General features: G+C 33.4%; 1 protein-coding gene across 1 annotated transcript; it reads right to left on the bottom strand.

Moving 5' to 3' along the window:
* Positions 1-578: 578 nt before the first annotated feature.
* Positions 579-22608, bottom strand: LOC123011798. The gene is made up of 16 exons (XM_044409433.1): positions 22372-22608; positions 22114-22191; positions 17167-17349; positions 16885-17040; positions 15014-15191; positions 14752-14965; positions 14507-14698; positions 14282-14457; positions 12812-12938; positions 12590-12631; positions 11905-12007; positions 7423-8628; positions 6974-7273; positions 4994-5171; positions 2808-3076; positions 579-1377 (listed from the first exon to the last, which is right to left on the bottom strand). Exons 1-16 carry the CDS (start codon positions 22457-22459, stop codon positions 1061-1063), a joined length of 3807 nt encoding a protein of 1268 aa, XP_044265368.1. The 5' UTR covers positions 22460-22608; the 3' UTR covers positions 579-1060.
* Positions 22609-23248: the final 640 nt, after the last annotated feature.

The raw sequence follows: 23248 nt of genomic DNA, 5'->3' as shown, positions 1-23248 counted from the left end.
ATTCCTTGGTTTATCTGGAAGGCAAAAAATATAAATTTTCAACAATTGAAATTGCCTTTCAAATTTGTGTTGTTCTTTAAAAGATGTAAATAAAAGCTTTTTCCATGATTCAATTTTATGAAATAGTTGCATTCTTGCTCAAAATGTGACTAAATACAATTATATTTAAATGAATTTAATAGGAAACATTGTTTTATAATTCCGGAAATAAAATTGCTTTTTATTGTAAATGGAAGGTATATTTTAAAAAAAGTTTGACTATGTAATTTTACCTTCCACTTACAATAAGAAGAATTATCACAACCTAAACTGCTTGTTATTTGTAATTTTTGGCATATTTATTTAAGCTATAATCTAAAGTATGGAAGTTGACAAAGAAAAAAAAATATTTAAGATATGCTAAACTAAGTATAACAGTTTTGTGGCAGAAAGGATTACCGCATTTACTTTGTTTCAAAGCTTTTACTGATTCAACGTTTGCATATATGTATATACACAGCCTCTAGCAATTATTTGGTTGCTTTGTAATCCATTTTATCCAAATTTGCGAATTTCAGTGAAGCATTTTAAATAAAAAGTAAATAAATAAATATTTTATTCATTTACAGTACAAAAATTAGATTCACGCACCTCTATTTACATTAATATAAAAATAACAATATCGTTCGTACTTTCTATAATTACAAATTTCATCGACCAAAAAAGTTAAACTGTATTTTCACAAATTTTTAACTCTTTTTATCAATTTTTAAATAAGTTCCTTCATAATAACTATATTACTGAATATTTTTTATTTTTTACAATCGCTTTTTCTTAAAACTATCCATCCTTTTAACTTTTTTTTAAACATCTGTTTTGCAAAAGTCTCCACATCACAAAATATTGCATTAGTAAGTGCATAAAATTCTGAAATTTTCTACGCTGTAAACTGTTGCATGCAGAATTTATTTATAGCAAGCAGTGCAAGAAAATCAATATCAACCAATTTGCATGAAAGGATTGAAAATCGCACTTTCTTCTCCACTTCCGTTGACTTCGGTTGAGCTACGATCAGATCACATTAAAACTGTAAAATTTGGTTAATCCAGTCTCTGAATTCGCTGATTCTGGTGTAGACTCCGGGCTGGTTCGGTTCGGCACATCCGATTCCCCAGGAGATTACTCCTGCAAGAAGAAATCTCTTGTCCTCGCGCTGAATCACCATGGGTCCTCCCGAGTCGCCCTCACACGAATCGAAACCTCCCCTTCGCCATCCCGCGCAAATAAAAATGTGGGGGATGTGCTCGATGTAGCCGGCGGAGCGGTACATTGATTCACATACTGAATTGTTGATTACAGGGACGGACACTTCTTGGAGAACGCTCGGCAAGGGACCATCTGAAATATAACATCTTTATATTCGTCCCGTTTCATACAAAAATTATTTTATGTGCTTGGAAAAAAATTACTATTCCAAACATTCCACAGTAGTGCCCGGATTGAGTTTACAAAAGAAAAAAAAAATAGAAAAGTTTATTTTTCTTTTGGTTTTGAACTTTTCTGTGTTTTAAGTCATATTACATTGGCGGTTTTATTATTTTGAGAATGACGTCACATTGACAAATAAATAAGTTTACGCATGTTAAATAACAAAAATGCTTGTGAAAAACATAATTTTAATAAATAGCAACTCAAAGAAACAGCTTTAAGATAAAAACCAAAATAAATTAATTGTCAAAGTGACATATAGTTGTCAAATAAATAAAACCGCCAATGTGATAGGACTTAAAAAGCAGAGAAATTATTATTAAATTATTGTTGAAAATTAAGATAAAAATTAACTTTTTTTTTTCACTGAATCAGAATAATGAAGTTTTAAGTACAGATATGCTCGTTTCAGGTGAAGCAAAAATGTTTTTCCTTTGCAGTTTTGACGTAAAATCAAAGATAAAAGAAAATTTCGTCTTGTAAACTCAATCTGGAGATATACTGTAGGTAACAGTTAGTTTTAGTGTTATTTAATTTTTTTAGAATAGTATTGTTATTTTGTACGAAATAATTTATTTAAAAAATGTTTACTTTGCTGTGACAAACTTCCTTGAATTGTAATTTGACAAGCTTTGACCTCCCTCATTACATTGTGTAGAGAAAATTGACGTCGTTTAGATCTTTATTGTGACTTGGATTCTATATTAATTTTTAAAATAGTTTTTAAATTGGATTTTTATGTAATTTTTCCACTGGTAGAAGTAATTTCTAATTTCTATGTATTGCCACATTTAGTTATCTTAAACAATATATTTTGCGTCACCTTCATTATCTAAACCGTTTTACCGCACTTTGTCTTTTTATCCAACTTTCTCTTATGTCTGTAATAAATTAAACGAATTATTTTGATCATCTGTTTTAATTGTTTTAATTAAATCTTTTTTTGAAATTTAATCTGTTTGTATTTTGTGTTATTGTTATTATATTTTTGTCATATAGAACAAAATTATTATTATTAAATTTGAAATAAATAATGTGTTTACAGGGTTTACAAAGCTTTAAACAGAAATCTCTGAAATAAGAGCGTTATTTTTTTTGTTTTTAAATTACAAACCAAATCGTCGGCCGTTTTTTGCTCATTTGGCTAAAACTTTTTCAGTCTAGACTGGCGTAAAATCGCTCTAAATTTCCGAAATTACTACCCCCGGTGAGTAATTTGCCGTGATCTGGGATGTTTTTACTTTCTATCGTAACCTTTTTATTAAAGCTTGTAAAATACTGCGACAGTAATGGAGGTTTCGGTAGATAATTGTGTAAAAGGTGTTTGTGTTATTTTTTACCCTCGTATAAACGCCCCCATCCTGTGACGTAGGCTGTCCTTCCTACAAAGTTCTCGTCTGATTGAGGAACACAGACTGGCAAGATATTCGGCTGGAATGTGACAGGCTCGTAGAACCGCAGCAGGGCTAGGTCATATTCGAAGGTCCTGGGGTCGAACTGGGGATGCGATGCAACAATCTGCACGCGCCGTTCCTGGTGCAAGTAGGGCTCCGATTCTGTAGATAGGTCGTGTTCGCCCAGTCGCAGAAGTAGGTCACTAGGTGGGACGCTGCACAATCGATAAATAATATTAATGACTTGAATGTGTAACGTAAAATTACCATCGAAACATTAAATTATTTGAGCTATGAAAATTTTCTATAATTATACGAACATATGTATAATCACCAAAATGATTTTAATTGTCACTTTGTTTGCTTTTGGAGATCCTGCAAGGAAATGTCAACAATTTATTTATTGTAGGTAATCATTATCCCACATTCCGGCTTATTTTGAATGTAAATTAAATACAACATTATTTGAAGAAAAAGAGAAGTATTAATTTTTATTTAGAACTAGAATACTTTTATTTATGCTGACATAAGTTACTTTGGAGACTATTATAAAAGACAACTTTACTTGTCCAATTATTGTATCTTTGTATATGTTGAAATGTTTGTATTGAAGTTCATATAAATGATACAACATTAACATCGAATTATTTGATGTACTCGAATGTACTTATGTATCCAGGCATTCAAGGCAAAGAAATAGAAGCTACATTCCTTTAATACCTTGGTATTAATAGGCATATTATCCAAAGAATTCTGCTTTTATAAGTCTTTGAAAACATCTTTATTTTCATCACCATCTTCCTATATTTTTAAGGTTGTAATGTTTTTTTTTTAATTAAACTTTATTCCAAAATTTTTAAATTTGTTTAGATATACAGTTGGTTTTAAGACGACACGAACAAAACATTTTTGTTTTCTCCATGAATATTAAACAAAATTCTTATTCAGAACGTAATATTGCTGAAAATTACTTTATTTTATGCTATTCAAGGTGTCGACGTTCCGGTTGACTTCTAAGATATGAGAGCAAACGATACTGGAAAGGATAACGGTGCACAGCACTTCCGCTGCTTTGTGAAAAATAAAATAAAAATCCACACGTGACAAAATTGGGACAGAGTAATAGCAAAAATTTTGTTTTTACTTTTTTCTTCAAGTCAATGTTTTTCGTGTATCTAAATTGTTCCTATTTATGTTGAATCTAGAAAATCATGGTAAAATTTATCAAATAGCTACAGAGGGTTTTCATAGAAATATCTACTTTTTTATTTTATTGTTGAGTGTGAATATTGCACGTTTAGAGTAACTGCAGCAGTAGAGAAATTAACTATAAAGAATGACGATTAGTGTTTCACAAAGTGTTTGGAAACGCTAAATTTTAGAAAATGTAACTGTAAAATGATGTGTTAAGCATATTCACCTCTTAAATATTCACAAAATTTACATATTTATTTAGCGTTGAAAAAATAATTAAAAAACGAAGTTGTTTGCAATGGTATAAATTATTAACACGGTAATAATTTCAAGTTTATTTGAAATGTTACAAACTATCCTTTACTTTGCTTTTTTGATAATGTAAAGATCAAAAGTTTAATCAAAAAACGTTTAAAACACAACTCAAAAAACTTTGGGAAGAAAAGGAAATATATTTACCCAAAGGCAGTTATATAAATGTAAATGTTAAAACAACGTCAAAGAGAACATTAGAAACTGTGAAACTGTAGCTGACATCCAAACACTAAACTGAGTTATTTCTAATATCTTGGGATTTTCCTAAAGTTTCTGAGAATTTTAAAGTCATGTAATTTGTTAACGAAGTTACTCGTTTTTACTTTTGAATTTTTCAGAAATTTAATTAAAAATTTAGTCATGAAATTAAAATGTACTGTTTTTACATCATTTCATCTTAATTTCAGTAATAAAACTTTTTTAAGTTTTTTTGTTTAATTACCACTGGAAATGATTGTCAAAAAGTCAAAAATTTAATTGCTTTAAATAAGCACATTAAATATTAAGTGTTAAGATGGCGAAGACATTTACAAAAGGGGATAATAAAATGACCTCAGTCTAATTAAGTTTGCCCTTTTTGGTTCTTTGAATAATTAAGGAGAGACTAAAAGCACCAAACTTACTTATCGACGCAATGAGCAGCGGTTATAGCCCAGTTCTCGTTGAGGAGAGCAGCCCCACACTTGTGTAGATATGTAGAAGTTCTCCATTGCCTCAAGGAGATCTGCCACGGCCATTTTCCAAAAGATGATTTTTCTCCTCCAACTATCCTCCCTTCAGGATACATCCTTCGTCCGCAAACTGTTGCCAACAACAGAGCCGAACTTAACATAACCATCATGAATTCGACACAGGAACATTAAAAAACTTTGAAAAAGCCGCTCAACTTGTCGTAAAAGCACTAATAAACTTCAGCATTCATGCCAATCTATAATTATCGCGATTTTTAAGCAATAAACTTGACTCTGGGCTGGATTTAATTATCTGTTTTATAGAACGAACATCACTTTAATTTTCTATGGCACTTATCGGCGACCAAATGCGAACTTGTTTTGTATTGTCTTATTTTTAAGTGTCGAGGTTGGAGAGCAACCAATGGTTGGAGCTTCGACTTACCTTGAAAGTTCAAGAACCATTTCACATGACCAGAGACTGACTTCAGACCGTTTCCTTTACTTTGTCGTATTATTTATGAACATCGAAGTAGAACTTTGTTTATGATCGAGCTTTTAAAGTTTGAAAGCGCAACTTGAAAATTCGTAGCTTTAATGAACGAATTAAATATTTAAATGAGGAGAGATGTGTTAAAACAATTGCAAAGTCCGTCCCTGGTGTTTGATAAAGTGAATATTTTTTTCTTTCGACGCTCATTAACTTAGTAATTATCGGTAGACACTTAAAAGATACAGCAGATGAGCTTAGTACATGTAATGCAATCAACTGAAAAAATATTGCTCATAAAATAATGAGGCAAGTTTTGAACACTGAACAGCAAAACGATTACCTTAACGACATTTCTTTAAACTTTTTCGTTAACAAACTTTCAAACGCAGGTTTAACTTTCCGGCTTATTGATCCGTCGTGATAAAATTTACTAGACGCGGGTGGTTTTGACACGATAAAATTACATGTGAGGGTGTGTCGTTAAAAATGATATTCAGAATTTTTTTTTTAAATCACATTTTTCCACTTTAAATGATAACCATTTTTTCACATACATATTTTAACGATTATTCACACTTAGCTCCTTACTAATGCTAAAATTACATTTGCTCGTTTAACGACTTGAAATTTAGGGTCAAAGTCTTTAAAAAACAATTTTAAACAGAAGAAAATGAAAGGCTTAGCTGAAGTGCGTACTTTTTTACCTCCAGGCAAAAACAAACAATAAATCAACAGTGAATTGTAATAATGGTTATTAAACTGCAAACAACTAATTATAACCGTAATCTTGTGTTGATTCAAAATTTATTTCTACTCATAAAATTTATGTAATTGGTAACATCCGCAGTTTGTAGTTTTCAAGTATTTTAGTTACCTACTTATGCTCAACATTTGATAATTATGTCAATTATTCTGTTTTTAATAATAGAATATTTCTTTATAAAAGCAGTTGTTTTGCTAGTTAAAATGCCATTGCAAGGATAATTGCTCCAGCATGGTCCTGCTATTGAAAGCAGCTTATTGTTACGATATTACATTATATAATAGAACCTTTTCAAGTCTGCAATCTGACAAAGTGTGCTAAGATACCATTTATTTTATATATATGTAAGTGAATTTTTAACAAAATGGTCTTAAAGTACATTTTATTGTACCAATTTTTCGTAATTAAACAAGCATCGAAATTGGGTCGAAATCAATCAAACTGTAACACAGCAAAGGGTACTTTTATTAGAAGCCTCAGTCATCAGTTGTGGTCTCGTGTTGTGGTCATATTTACTACTGCCATCATTAAATACTGAAGTTACTAGTTCTTTTACGACCCTGTTTAGCAAATGTGTCGGAAGGCTGTAAATTATAATTGAAAATAGTTTAAGATAAATCTCAGTGACCTCAAGACTTGAGTTGCGGCAGTTTTCTGTGTGTATGAAGTCACTTACCATCCGTGAAGTCACTCATGTTGACCGGCCGAATTTCCGTGTCGGATCCCCCCGTCGCCGAAGGAGGAGTAGAGCTGGTAGGTGTCGACTGCGATATAACAACTCCTTCAGTGACCACAGTCGACACATTCAAGGTCACTGAAGAGGTTGTAGATTCCAATGGTATATACGTGATGGACGGTTTACTTGCACTTTCAGTCGTCGACGGTTTATCGGTTGTGGAAGGAGACGCTGCTTGGGTACTGGCCTGGACGCTGGGCAGGGGAACCCAGTGGTCTGGAGTTGTCAAAGGGAGCCATTCTGTGCCAAAACGGTAAAGTAGAGCGTCAGGAAAAATAAATAGGAGCCATGTAGACATTTAACGGAATTTGTACAACAGTTAGTTAGTAGTGAGCGAAAATCGTCGATAAAGTCGATGTAATTGGCTATTAAAAGGTATAATTATTTACCTTCACTTGTACTGTTAACGGAACTGGAAGTCGTTGGTGCCGAAACATTTTTCTCGTTGTTGACGATGGTCCAAGTGACTATTGAACCGGCGGTGGTACTTGGTGGTTTCACGGTTGAGGAAGACACGGTTTCGATTTCGTTACTTTCAGACGCTTGAGTCACGTTCCTGATTACTATAGTTGTGGGTTTAGGAGTTGTAGTTGCTACAGTACTAGTTTTTTTTGTCGTGGTTGTGGTGGTTGTTGTCGTAATTTTTACTGGACGAGTTGTTGGTTTAGTATCAACAGGTCGTTTAGTCGTAACTGTTGTAGTACTAGGTTTGGTTGGTTTCGTTGTTGTTGTCGATTTACGAGTGAAAACTGTAGGTTTTCGAGTAGAAGTTGTAGAAGGCCTACGAGTAGAAACTGTGGGGGGTTTCTGCGTTGTTGAAGTATTTGGTTTCCGTACAGCTGTTGTAGTACTCGGTCTACGTGTTGTTGTTGTTTTTGTTGTAGTTATTGTTGTAGTAGGTCGTCGCGTTGTACCTGTAGTTAGAACTGGCTTTTTCGTCGTATTTAGTACAGGTTTACTTGTAGGTTTTTTTGTACTAATTGTAGTTCGAACAGGTTTAGGGGTACTTTTCGTCGGTTTTGGAGTTACTTTGGTTGGTTTAGATTTATGGGTCGTTTTAGAGCTTGTTGTTGTCGTTTCAACAGAAATGCTTCCGTCAACCGATTGAAACGTGGTTAATTTGTAACCAACTGTTGTAGCTTCTTCTTGTTTTAAAGGCACATATTTTTCTGTTGTTGTTGTTGTTGTTATTATTGTTGACGGTGGTGATGGTTTTTTTGTTGTTGTGGTTGTTGTTGTTGTTGTCGTAGTCGTGTTTGTTGTAAACACTTTTCTAGTTGCTGTTGTCGCAGGTGTCGTAGTTGTTGTTTTAGTTGATGGTGTTTTCTCAGTTTTAGTTGTTGTAGTTATTGGTTTGATAGTACTCGAAAGTCTTTGTGGTGGTTCTCGTGCTGGGATTATATCATCTATTGTATTATCTATGATATCATTAACAGGTTCTATATGACAACACGAGCCGAAATAAAAGCGATCTATACAAGTTCCTAAATGTGTGCCATTCGCTTTTAGACAATCTATTGCAAACATGCAAACACCACTTTGGTTGGTTTTTCTCGAAATACAGGGTAGATTTCGAATATTTCTTCCTACAGTACCTGCAAAAAGAAAAATTGATTTAGAGTAGAAGTATGTCAGTAATGCAATTCTTACAACATAAGTAAAAACATCTGATTGTATCTCATAAAGAACACGAGCGGCTATAACAGTTATTGTTCTACTGTTCCAATTTCTTGTTCAATTTTAATTTTCATTGCGTTGGTTCAATTTTAACGGGACTTTTTGACCCAAATGTTGGTAGTTATTTTTTATTTATAATAATGGTAAAGATTTTTTTACATAATATGACAATTTTTGAACATTCGGAAAACTGGCCATCTCTCTGATGAGGATGATGGTTGCTGCTGGTTAACGGTGCATGCATTCCGTACTAAACAGCTGACTGTCTCTTTCTAACACTGACGTTACTGGTCCCGTTACCTTGGCCCAGTGGTAGCCACTGGTCGCGAGAATAGTCCCGCCGAAATTGACACAATTACTTCCTTGGGATAACATTAAATAGCTTTGGTAGGTAGGTACTACCAACGCAAGGAATTTAGAAAGAATGTTTAAAGAGTAATTTAAATAAAAACCAGTTACTAGGCCTAGGTATTTAATTAGTATGAAACGTGAGGCATTACAAAAGTGCCATTCTAGACGACTTTAATCTTGGGATGATATTAATTTGAGTCTATGAGTTCGTTCAATTGGTCCAAATTAAACTCTGTGAACTGAAAGCATCGTTTCATTTGGTTCTGATCTTTTTTGATCAGCTTCACGGATTGCGAACCAAAATCCGGATCAATATTCTCAAAGAAAATATTCGCCGTCTTTTGTGAAATCTCATTTGCCGACGTTCCGTTAGCTTTGATTCGAACTGAATCGAATTATTTATGTGCAAAATGCCATTAAGGAAGTTCGCACGATAGATATCATCAATTATTCTTGTCCATTACAAACCATTTCCTTTGCAATAATTCTACCAATCCTGGTAATTAATTTACTCCACCATTACTACAGAGTATTCATTTCCGAATCTGTCTATTATGCAAACCCATCTGCAATGGTATCACGTACGAGTGAATGCATTGCGCGACTAGCATCGACAATAACTGTGTCGTAATAATAACAACAATCGCCTTGATCCTGATTTACACATAAAGGTCGAGGCGATTGACAGTTTTTAAAGTTACCGCTATATTCACACCCATGGTATGATTCAGTGGGTGAAACCCGCGATTCTTCCAGGTTTGGCACTGCTGACCCAGTAACAATAGGATCTTAAAGAATTTTTGACGATTCATTTTATCATGAAAGGTAAACAGGGGAAAGTTGGACCTAGATTGATTAGCTCGAAATGAAAGCCTTTGACTCATTGGGGTTTTCAGAGATGGAGAATTTAAAGAACGTGAGACGGAATTTTAAATGAAACACTGACGAAATTAGAGGAAGTTATTTCTTCTTATTTAGATAATCGGCTTCATGAGAAAACGAAAACTGCTTGCAAAAAAACTCAACTAAGATGTGCGACCAAATCTGTTTTGACTATTAACTAAATTAAATTTGGAATGCTGTAGGAATACTGTTATTCTTTTTATACTTCATTATCTAACTCCAATTATGCCAACCAACTTTAAAAATTTGTTTACTGGAACTCCAATAAATAAGATTTAAGGAAAATTATTTTCAAAATTACTATTGTTGATAATAAAAGTTTTCAATGTTATCACTGTTATTATCGCTGTTTTTTTTTTGATATTATTATAATTTGAAATAAATGAGCTAAAGCAACTGAATCTTTGTATCAGAAGAAGTATTGATTAAGCAATTTTTTAGTCATTAGTAATATTATTCACAGGTCAAAACCCACTAAATCTGGTTTTAGAAAAAAAATCGACGCATAATTTTCAAAATTAATAATTAGACATCATTTATTAATTTTAAAGCTATTAAAATTATAAACTTTAGTTAATTCTAAGTAAAAATATAGAAAATAAGTTTGTAAACAACATCAACAACACGTTCTAGTGAATGTTTAAAAATACATTTGTACAATAATTTGATTTATTTATACAGTGAGCGGTAAAAATATGGAATATTCTTATTAAAACTATAAATATTTTGTTTTGCTCGAATAGGTCAATTTAAAGATCAATAAAAAAATTACACTTTTTGGTTATTTAGTAATGACCTCATTGCCACTTTTTTAAACAGAAACACCTAATTTTTTTAGGCAATTTAATAGATCTTTTAATTGTCGAAATGACAACCCTAAAATATTAAATATTACATAAAGTTTTCGAAAAAAAATCATCCAAAAAGTGAAGTAATATCAACAAAAAACAAACATATAATTTAAAATCAAGTAGAGAATTTTGTATTTCTTAAAAAGAAAATTGACCTGTTTGAGCGTTTTTGTCAATACAAAATATTTTCAATTTTAAGAAATAAGATTATTTTATAATTTTGCCGCTTACTGTGTATAATAAATATCAAGTAAAATAATATAAACAATAGAACGATTACTTTGTCAGTAATATTTTTGTTGTTAAATAATACACACATGCCAGCAAAGGAAATCAATAAAAATTGTTCCCAGTTAGTAAAAATCCGTCTGTCGCCTTTGGGCATTTCACTAGTGAAAGTTAATTACTTTTCTGGTATTATATTTCATAAAATCGTATAAGGGTACCGACATTCAACTAGATAAGGCGAAGCTCTTAATTAAGAAAGTGATTTGAATTGATGTCAAGTTTCCCTTTAACCCTGGAATCAGTGAATCTTTCGTCAAGTCGTTGCAACTGTTCAATTTAATTTTCAGTCTTTGAGGCTATATTGTCTCAAAATCATCTTAGTGTACAAATTTCTGTCCTTGAAAATACTTTAAAATCTTCACGCACCTTCAACTTCCTGGTAAAAGGCAAATTTAAAATTTCACACCACGTATTCCGTGATGGTGCTTTACGATTACACGATTCACTGAATCATTCTTCCTTCTTTCTCGGTCAGGGTCTTTCAACGCTTCAGTCAAATCTTGTGACTTATTATCTAGTTTCAATTAAAAATTGTTGGTTTGTGTGTTTGGAGTTTTGTAAGGAAATCGGTATTGAGGTCGTTTGAGTGTTATAGGCATGTGTGTGGGTGAATGTATGTCAACAATGCCAATTTTCTTTATTTCAGCCAACGCAATTGCACTTCAGTCGGTTTTAACACAAACTATTCGAATTTGGAAGACTGAACGGAATTCTAAGCTACGGGGTTTTTATACATGACACCGAACGCACCATTTTCACCCTTTAAAATTCATATCCCGTCTGAAAAATTTCAAGACTTACCTATATTGGCAGTGATGAACGCTGGTTGCATGTTATATACAGGGGAAGTCGTACACAACTCCAACAAGAAAGTGGCAAACGTAACTAAAATTGTTGGCAGCATCTGGAAGAAAAAATATTTTTAGGGCTTGCGAATCTGACCCGCACTACCAGCAGGAAATTGAGAATATGAAACTAGCTCGCAATGATTGCAAGAGAGGGCCAACGCTCCACCAGGAGGTCACTGACTGCTCGGACACGCTGCCCAATCTTCTTGTAAATTCTTTTTGTCACTTCGAGTGTAATTATGATGGGAATTAACGTCAGTGATTTCAAAGAAAAAAAGAAGATAGAACTAATTGTTTTGATAATAATTGTGAACGAGTTAATTGAAAAGTTTCCGATTGTGAATTGATGGGAAAAGTTGGTGGTTGAATAAACTTAATTATTCCCGACTCGCTTCGCGCGGAAAATCCCTAGGGAAATCTGAAGTTTGGAATAAGAAAAACAATCAAATGCCACTAATTTATGTTATGCATGCAACAAGTTGAAGTTTCATTAATTATGTATTCTAACGGATTGAAACATTTAACGAAGACTACAACAACTATTCCCGAAAACCTGTTATTATATTTGTCCATGCATAAAATGTAGGTCAAGTGTTAAAAACTCATGACCTTAAATAAGCTCCAACCCTTCAACTTACCTTTTTAAGACTAGAGGATACAAACAGTTCAATAAACTCTATTAATAATAAAATAAATTAGTTAACACTTTAACACTGAATCACACCGACATTATTGCAAAAATTCATTAGAATTTTAAAAATAGTTAGTATTAGTTAACTGAAGCGACTTTTAGTCATATTACTAAAACTCGTGATTTTCTTTTTGAAATTTTAAATATTCGCGCGCTAGTAGTTGGACACCATCCCCATGACGTTCATCACCTGTCCGACGTTGAGTTGGGACTGGTTAAAGAAGAGTTCTGCCATCCTGAAGACCATGGGGGTCGATGAACTCCCCGGTAGCGCAGCACTAGTGCTGGTGCAGGTACTTAAGGAGGGGATGTACCGTTAGTACTTTACTTTGGTGATCGAATTGTGAAAGAATAACGAGAGCTCAGGTGCTAACTTAATGGTACCTAATGAGGATTCCTCACGGCGCCTATAGATCAGGCAACATTCAATGCGTTTCTTGCACTGACAGAAGAATTGAATTCCGGGTTTTCTAAAGGGAACTTGTTGCGAGCTTTAGAAGCTCTATTAGGTGCCGTCGGTGGGTTGTTCAACCCAAAAAATACTTTGGTATAGTATGGAAATGGTGAAAATGTTGAAACAACAATTTTTTGCTTGAGAATTAAGAATCTAAGCAGAAAAAATGTAGGGAATCCCACGAAAGCACCAAAGGGTATATTTTTGAAAAAAATAATAAATACATTAAGTATGTGTAAGTATGTCTACAAGCACTATCAAGTAATCAACTTGATTACTTAATAAGAGACATTTTTAATTTTTTGCATAAAACTCTTAACCATAATGCCAACAATGTAGACTTTGGTTCTATTATTACATAGTTGTTTAACTAGTAGTATAAGGTATCTACGAGAAAATTTATTCTGAATCTTGTTATTACAACATTTATTGGTGCGTAAATTAATAAATCTTAACAGACATATGCATTTATGCAAATTTGATAAAGAGTTATTTCCTCTATTCAAAAAATTACACCTAAGTGTTAAAAAAAGTTATTCTATATGAGCAAAACTGAAGTTATAAGGAATATGTTAAAAAAGTTAATAAACTTATATCTAATAAAAATTCAAGAGAATTTAGCTAATGCTATAAACAAATTATAAAATACAGGAATAAGCAGTAGAATTGTGTTCTTTTTTTTAAGAATTTAATTTAATGAGTAACTAGATAAATAATCTAATCTGTTTTTTTTTGTGCATTTACGTACATAAGTACATATATTTTATTATAATTACTAAATAATATTACTGTAATAATAATTACTAACCTATTTTTAATAAAACTCTGTTGTATTACAAAACTTTTATTGTTATAATAGCAATATTATAAAATTTCGTACAATAACACTTAAAAATACTCTAAACTTAAGATCTGATACAGACTTACAGCTTATTAGCACTATTCTGTTCAATCCCTGCCGAAATGTAAAATCGATCACAGGGGTTAAGTACAACAATAGTAATGGGAACACGATAAATAAATTTTCCAATCAATTAATAAATACTTAACACACTCGAATCTACTTAAGCTGTTTTGGTGTTTTTATCCTACACAATAAATAATTTCATTTACTTTTCTATCACTCTTAATCCACCCATTACGAATAATTTACTATGCTTGATCACATTGGCACTGTTCCTGGGTCAATTCATGACTTTGTCTATCCAAGGCACAAATTTCTGGATGTTGGTATAAACTCCCGGCAAATGTTCTCTACCGCATCCTATCCCCCAGGAAACAAGACCGATAAGAGTTCTCCTACCGTCCACTGTCAATGTCAAGGGTCCTCCAGAGTCGCCTTGACATGAATCTCTTCCGCCCTATCAAAATATCCAAATTTTTTAAATACTTTCAAAAGTCAATACTTGCCTCTTTGTAACCCGCACATAAAAACACGTCGTGGATGGTCTCTCTTCGACCAGCAGCCCTGAACCATCTTTGGCATCGATCATTGGTAATAACTTCAACATCAACTTCTTGCAGGACTGAAGGCACAGTAGCTTGGCCGTGGCGAGTCCTGCCCCAACCGGCCACTGTTGCCACCTTTCCAGGTAATTTCAACTGAAATTTTGAAATAAATTAACTATTAATTAGTCTAAAACTACTCTAATTACTGTAGGTGCAGGTAGACAGACAGGAATAATATGTTGTTTAAACCTCACGTTCCTGTCTAATTTTACTAAAGCTAGATCGTTTTTGAAATCCGATGGCGAGTACGCAGGGTGGACCTCTTTGCGCTCAACTGAATACTCCTCATGTGCTAATTTCTCGTCCTGATCCCTCACATCCCACTCCCCTAGCCTGACTCGGATGTTCCCGTTGGCGGTCCTATAACATCCCCGAAATAGAAAGATCAAACAGCATGAAAACACTCACGTTGCAACGCAGTGTGCAGCTGTAATGATCCATCGCTCATTGAGTAAGGCTCCCCCACAGGCCAGCTTCTTTGTGAGAAATCCTGTTTTGATTAAAGCCACTTGCCAAGGATGCGATCCGAATCCTGTGGAATGGCCACCCACAATCCTGTTGCTCCTCGTGTACAGCTCGCCACAACCTAAAATAATCAAAAGTGAGATTTGCATTTTAAGCCGAGAGGAAACCTAGAAAGGATCGTGAAATGAAATGCTGAATCGCGGTGAGGAAGAATTTATTTATGTTTGCAAGAAGTTGCACGGTTGTGATGTTTTATTCAAAAACTTCAGAAAAGATTGACACTAACAAACGTGAAAAGAGTTTGGCTTCAAAAAAGAACAAAAGCAGATATTTCAATTATTTTTAATCATTACTACTGACACAGAAACCGTTATTAAGTTGCGATTTAGAGAAGTTGGAACTAGTTAATTTAGAGCAAACTTGTGTTTTTACGTAAAAGACAAAAAAATGAAAGTTTATTTTGTTGAAATAACTGAAAATGAAAATTGTATAAAATTTGTTCAGAAAGTAAATAATGTTACGGAGAAAAGAGCAGATAGGTCATCTAATTTTAACAAGTTAGAAGATGCAGTGACAAGAAAAACGTTTTTTGATTGGACTAAATACGGTTTCAATTGTTAAAAATCTACAAATATTTAAAAAAATGCACATTTTATTTTTTTATTAATTCATTTTGTTAGTCTACGGGTGTTAAAGCAAAGCCGAAAAATAATATGTATGTTATAATTTAATAATTTTATTATACTTATTACTTAAAAAAATTTAAAGCTGAGAATTTATACATTTTGAAAAATGTCATATTCCAATTCAATAAAAACAAACTTTATTGAAATAGCTTTGCTCGTAGTATAAATTTTTAAAAACTTATTTTCTACTACCTTTTTTAATGAAAAGTGGTAATCTTCGGATTATTATTATGTACGTAAAATTTTATTTTATTTTGACGTGTTTTTTTAATCCTTTTGGAATGTAGGTATAGTTTTGCTTCTCTAGTGACTAATCTAAACAATGTACAATTGTTAACATAAACAGTGCCTTACCTTATACCGAAATTCTCCAACTGTGGAAAAACAAACAGTCTACAGAAAATTTAGCAAGACTTGTGTTTGGATAAAATCTACATAACACATTTTTAGTATACTGGTTGTAGAATGGGAAATGAAACCATAAAAATAATTTTTAAACTACACCGCCAAAATGTTTAAATATATTATCAAGAACATGCCAAATTATAGTGTAAAAAATAAGTGAAATGCTACATAATCTACTTATTTACTTGTTATGTTAAGTAAATCAAAGTTAATTTTAAGTTATACGTAGGTATATTAGAAGTTCAAATTTGTTATGTAAAAATAAGAGTAGAAAAATGAACGACCTTAGCAGCTATTTACAAAATCTAACATTAAATGTTACAACATACATCACGACTTTAATATGATATTCATAAAGGATTAGTTTCAACAATAGTTGTGCTGCTTTCTTTTCATAACGTGATAAGAATCAAAATTACAATTAAAATTTTATTGTGTCGGTATAACCACAGTTTTTATTTATAAAAGGATTTATTATGCACAAACCTTTCTAAAGGTTTTCGAGACAAAGAACTTTCTTTTCCTCGCATAAGCATATCATTTGTTTCCTTCTTTTTCAACCGAAACCCGGTTTCATTTACAAAAGGAGAATTTAGCGATTCTGTGCAAATTCAGCTTTGAAGACCTTAGCATACAAAACCATATTTTTTTTTTACAACTACGTCTAAAGGATGGTGCCTCTTGACAGCATTAGTGCTGATGTTAGTCTGTGGTTAATGTTACCCCTGGCATTAGGTGGTTGGACGTGAGGCTCGGTCTGGTAGCCATCTTCAAAAGGCGGCGGCCTATCGTCTCCCGGGTCGTGGTAGTAGGGCCTATAAGGCGGTCTATCCACACTGTTGGAATCCGGGTGGTCTGGGTCCGGAGGGTAATATCCCACTAGATGATAAGTGTCTACTTGTGTTAGTTATTAATGTTAGTATAATGAATTTACACGGACGCACGTTATAAACCACATAAATGTTTTATGTACACTTATCGAGAGCCGCTTTGGCCTAGACTTACTAGCATTATTGAGGACACCTACGTCAGGATGGTGAGTAGGTGTTTGGACTTCGCGGTCGACGCAACATGCCCAGATCATCCCTCCGGAACACAAGTCTAAAGGGCGACCTCCTCCTAACACGCAGCTAATGGACAGACCGCACTCGTATTTTACTCCACGGAAACGACATGACTGAGGTATCACTGCAAAAAAGACATTTCTAAGTTTTAACATTTGCTAACGACAGCTTAAGCAGACGGTGCAATATCTCGAAAAGATTTGTTTGGAAAACTTCCAGTAACTTCATCTGTTAACAACTGGTAGTTTAATGTCAACCAACCTTTCCAGAAAATCCTTAATGATTTATTTGTTCCAAGATTCTCTTTTCGAAAAATACCTCTGGATGCTATTAATATAATGAATAAAAATAAACAGACATATTAGAGCTAAGAATATATTTGTCAAGAAAAAATTAACTTTATTTATAAGAAGAATATAAATATTGTACTCTAAGATTTTAATTTTTGTTGAATAAATTTGTCTTAAAAATATTCCTAACACAGCTGCATCGCTGACAGTTTTTCAAATAAACGTAATTTATGTGTATTATCTTCCTGATTCTGTAGTGCGGTACATTATAAGCAAACTGGACGAGAAATTTCAGCACCTTCCAGCTTTAAAGCTGCTCTCGCTGAGCAACTGATGAGAATGAAACGTTTTGTGCTAAAAATTATACAATATTCTACCTTTTTTCCAATTGAGTCAAGTAGCCTACTTGTAAGTATAATAAGTAATACATTTTCCAATTGCAAATGATTTGTAATAAATATAATTGTGAGAATGTGAATCCTAAGCATGAAAGTAAAAAAGAATCAGCAATTCAGCAGAATTTTCATAAGTCTCGGCTATAAAAAACCACTTTGGCGGCTTTGGGGATTACTTTTTACCACGTCACAAATTTCTGTTGATGGCTAGAGCATCAAAGATTTCGTGGCAAAGTTTTACAGTTAAAATTATTTGCACTTACTTTAAACGAGTTTGGTTAAAACGTTGCAGATTTATTTCCGCGATGCTAATGTAAATGTGAGAAATATTACGCAGATTCATGGAAGAAAATCTTGCGTGAAATATGACATAATGAAAAAACAACATAATGAAAAAGTAATACGCCTATACAAAGTTATTTTTAATAATGCAACTTTTATTAAAACGGGAGAGGAAAAATGCTACAAACTTCAATTTTCCATTAAAGTGTCTCAAGCTATATACGTACACCCCAAATAAAGTTGTTTTAAGTTATCCAGCTTTTTGGTTTATTACAGCAATTTTAATGAAGATTTGTTTTTTATTACAGTTTGGAAAAAACAAGTAATTTTAGGTTAAAACGCATCGGTTTAAACGATCGAACCAATTTTATTCAATTTCCGTGTATAGAACACAAGATTTTGCAACGATCATTAGCTCTTTTGCTAGAGAAAGAATGTTGTAATTCGTTCAGATTTTGCACAGCTATAATTGGCCATATATCTAATTAAAATAACAATGCAAACCTAAAATTTGGATTATAGTAATAAATCCTTTTTCTCTCTATGTTTTCAGATATTATTTTTATTCTAAAAGAACTCCTTATTCATATTTAATGGTCTTACCGCAAAATCGATAGCAGATTAAAACGACGAGCAAAGAAGTTATAAAGTTTACTTTTGCTCATAAAGAAAATAGCTCAAATAAGATAAATCTACAGTCGTAATCTGCACTTAATGAGAAAAGTCAGTGTTTTTTCTAAAGTTTTTAATCCTCATATTTAAAAATTTAATTTTGAATCGTAAAGTCACGCCACAGATAATTATATAATTTGTGCAAAATACGGAATTACCTTGTGTTTGTAGGCATATCAAAATAAATCCTGCAAACCCAACTTATTCAAATCCCGTCATTTGAAAGCTAATCGATTTTATATTTGCAACATTACCCACCCTAAGGACTACAATCCCTGCTATCATAATGGAAAGTTTCAGGATTATTACTCTTTGTACGGCTCGGTGAACCGATTCCGATTCGGAATAATGAAAATTTTCCTCAGAAATCAGAATTGACCAACTGTCATCACCAGAATTGTGAAACATTTTAACTCAAATGATAGCAAAGCTTTGTTGTGTTTTTGCTAACATGAGAAAACGTTGCAAATGAAATTATCCGCTCCAATAACTGAGCTTGAAGTGTACTCAATAGTCCAGGAAAAGTACAAACTTTTCGAGGGAAGATTTCGCGAAGTAAATTGCGGCAATTTAAAGAGCGATAATTAAACATGAATATAACGATCTAATTATGGACACTGTTATATAAAACAAACTAACTGTTCTAAATGATTTTATTTAACACGCAAACTATTGTACAAAAATTTACCACGATTTGACAAAATGGTCTCGAGATTGTTTTTTAATTGCAAGTTTTAAAAATTGAAACGGTTGTCTTGACCCATATCAGGGCGACCCACATCAACTTCCGACCCCAGACAAGCCTTTCAAGGGTAAGTCTTCACAGGGAACTTGCGCAAGCTTGTGAGAACCGGCACTTAATGGGACTTACTTCTTCCCAACATGTCGATGAGACTGTTCTGTTCTGTGGATCCCACTCCGGACCTTTTTCCTAAAGCGTCCAACAGGAGCAACTCCTGGGCTTGCCTCTCGTTGGGCAACGTCCTGACGCCTTCCAGCACCATCACCAACACAAACACCAGCACACCGCGTCCCATGTTCACGGCACAGCACTCACCTCCTTACTAAGCACATGTGGAGCACAACTTTCCACCATCGGAAGTACCAAGCGTGTGCTGAAGACACCAACGAAGATCCGACACGGATGGCATGTAGTGCACTTACAGCAAGTGAAAGCGGTGATGGCGATTCCGGATAGGATAATTGACATGAAACTGTACTTAAGGGAGACAAATTCCAACTTAATGTGGTACTAGGAGGGTGCTTGATCGCAATTGTCGACTATTTTTGAACCAAGTGAAAGCTTCGCTTTGTTTGTTTGGATAGTTCAGTATCTTTCACTTTTACTGGTGAGCCAGTTAGTACTGAAAGCGTATAGCGGAACGTCTTTGGAGACAATGTCATTGATTGACGATGATCAGGATGATTGCCGTTTTTCTCAATTTCCGCAACGCCAACGGTTTACAAACAGGAAGGAATAGTACCAGGCAAATTACCCAGCTTGAAATGCCTTTTTGGTGAAACTGATTATTATCAGAATTACACATTGCAACGATATGTGGAGTCAAGGATTGTTACGAAACGTTGCATAAGTTCCGAAAATATTAATATGAAAATATTAAATAAATAAACTTGTTGAGTAACGGTAGAAACGTACTCGACAATTTTAGATTTATTGAGGAATTTAACTTGAACTAAACCCACTTGAAATTAATCTTAACATCTCCCGACTCACGTTTCTAACTTATTTGTCAAAGACGAATGTTCTTTTAGCTTAAATTACTTTTATTTAAATTTGCGTAGCAAAGCAATGAATCAACATCTACAAAGGAACAATTTTAATAAAACACATTCTTTGATAAAATTATAGAATGGGAACATTTATTTATGTATCAGACGCACTCTCAAATTCTCAAGAACGTAACAATAAAAATGATTGTTTTCTTTTAATTTTTGGTTAGTTTATTATTTCAGTAAAAGTAAAAGCGCATTATTACTTCGAATTGTATTCTAATTTTGAAAACAAGATATGAAAAGTGAATTGTTGTTTCATTTATTCAATTTTATGAAAAAAGTAAACATATTTATCAGATTAGTGTACTACTGTACTTTCACATTTTCAATAAAACAAATGTCAACATAACATCCAGATTTCAGAGAAATTAATGTAAGGGTGGGGTTCCGACTTTCAAAATTTAATCATATCTCGAAACTAAGATCACATTTCTCCACTTTTGTGACAAGCGATATTCGATTCTTTACGTCTTTTAATTAAATTCAAGGAATCTTAACTAGAAGAAATGCAATATTATGCAATTTTTACTTTTTGATGCAGATACCTAATAAATACATGTATTTCTTTGCGAAAAACACAATAAGTGGATGAATTTATTTAAGTCTTTGAGTTGTTGTTAAAATATGTGTGTCAGTAATCAGTATCTCAGTTGCCTACCCGTCGCAACTACTTTTTAGTAGGTAGTATTAATTTTACTTATCTAAGCAACTATTACCACAGGTTTAATTAACACCAATTTTTAACCAAAACATTTACGTTATTTTTGTAGTTTTTATATTAAATCATTACCCACAAAACCCAAAAACATTAATTTTAGAATTGTTTTAATGTCAAAATGTGTAAAGCTCAGAAATAAAATTACTTCTGACACTTCTTACTAACTTGAAATTGATTTAATCAAATTTTCGATGTAAAATCTAATCATCAAGTATTTTCTTCTCGTCTTCGTATCGGATACTCCTCACGCTAAAAATATCTCTTGGTAAAGCTGATTTAATTCCAGAAAAAAATAGTTCTGTGATTTGAACCAAGTCGTGCAGAAACGGACGTTAAACTTTTATAAGTCAGGTTTGTTTCCGTTTGTTCGGAGGTCCTAACTTGTTTAAAAAATTACGAAAAGCGCTACCAGGCTTTAAATGGTTTATTGTTGTACATCGGAGGTTTGATAATTTATGTCCGGGTCTTTCTAAAAGATGACAGTTGTCGACCGGCTGAAGGCAAATTCACATAACAAACTCAATTGTGTTTTCGGTTGGCCTGGATTACTTCTTCGACACTTTTCCGGAAATAAGACAAAAGACATTTTTTTCGAATTGTCTTCGTTTTAATGCCTAATTATTTTATGTGTGTCAGTGCGGAAGGTGACAATAATATTATGAGAGGCATACTATTGTAATTTGCATCTGTCATAATACATTGTTTATGGTAATGTTAAATAACAGTAATTTACTTACGACCAATTTCGTCGAAAAAGCGCGTCTTCGGCGGCGGATAGATTAAATTTTTTTTGTCCGGCTTCGTTGGGAAAGTTTCTGTAAAAAAATGCGTGTAAAGAAGGGGTGAGACAATAAATCTTTTTCAAATAATTTGAGTGTGAAATTGGAATTTGCTTAGGTTTGAAAAATTCAACAATGGGATCAGCGAATGTTGTAGCAAGCGGCTTCACTTTCTATCCGAAAATTGCACACTCGTTGAAAGTGATTGATTGGTACCTTTGATGTCGTTTTCGGAACACTCTATAAACGCCGGTGGCAAAAAACACATCACCGACAACAATCTCAGACAATAATTAAGTCGCATTTTCGTTCCGTGAAGTAGAGCGTGTTCTTTTTGTTTTCACTTATTGTCTTCCATGAATTATTAAAGTTAGCACCATTTATTACACGCACACCGATCGAAATCGATAAATATTCGATCCTAATCCCGAAGAGTTGCGGACACAACTGAGAGTAAAAACACCGAGTCACACTTACATGGGAGAAATTTTAATCTTAATTTTTAGACCGGTGGCTATCTGAAAACATTTCGTTTTTCAATCATTTCTCTTTTGGAGCAAGCGAAATACGCTCTTAAGATCCGATACACAAGACGCCCAATCGACCATGAAGCACCGGAACTAGAACAATGGCCAGAAATGAAAAGTTTTTGCGAATTTTCGACCAGAGTTACGTAATTGTACAAGAAGAACAAGTGATTGATTTGTGTAAAGTTCAGCGGCTAAGTGGGCCAATGTTTTCGAGGAGACTTTAAAAAAGTGTGAAAAGCAATTAATCGAAATTCTTGCAGATCAGAGAAACGTGACAGTGCCATTTTCACTTGGCGTGTGTCGAATTTCTGCCACTTCCAGAAGCTTGCTCCACATTTGAGGTTTATTATTGTTATTACCGGCAATTAATTGAGAAAATACAAAACTTCAATATGGAAAGTTACGAATCATGGCACTGTATAATTTACTGTTGTTTTCATCCCACTACCATTGAGAATAGTAGGTTATAATAAAAAGTGATGCACTCATCTAGAAGCTCATTTCGATATTATCTCCTCTACCTTGTGATTTTCCGGAGGAGAGAAGATATACGACTTGTCTTG

The sequence above is a fragment of the Tribolium madens genome, unplaced genomic scaffold (assembly GCF_015345945.1).
Source record: "Tribolium madens isolate multiple individuals breed KSU strain unplaced genomic scaffold, Tmad_KSU_1.1 Scaffold_91;HRSCAF=231;Tcas5.2_LG7, whole genome shotgun sequence".
In the NCBI taxonomy this organism is placed as follows: Eukaryota; Metazoa; Arthropoda; class Insecta; order Coleoptera; family Tenebrionidae; genus Tribolium; species Tribolium madens.
This window is presented reverse-complemented; position numbering and strand designations above follow the sequence as displayed.

Coding starts and splice junctions, on each gene's coding strand:
- LOC123011798 (XM_044409433.1), bottom strand. CDS start 22,459: ATGCGACTTAATTATTGTCTGAGATTGTTGTCGGTGATGTGTTTTTTG. Junction 14,699..14,751: donor TCTGTCTACCTGCACCTACA/GTAATTAGAGTA, acceptor TCAAAATTTCAG/TTGAAATTACCTGGAAAGGT. Junction 5,172..6,973: donor CATGAGTGACTTCACGGATG/GTAAGTGACTTC, acceptor TGTTGGCAACAG/TTTGCGGACGAAGGATGTAT.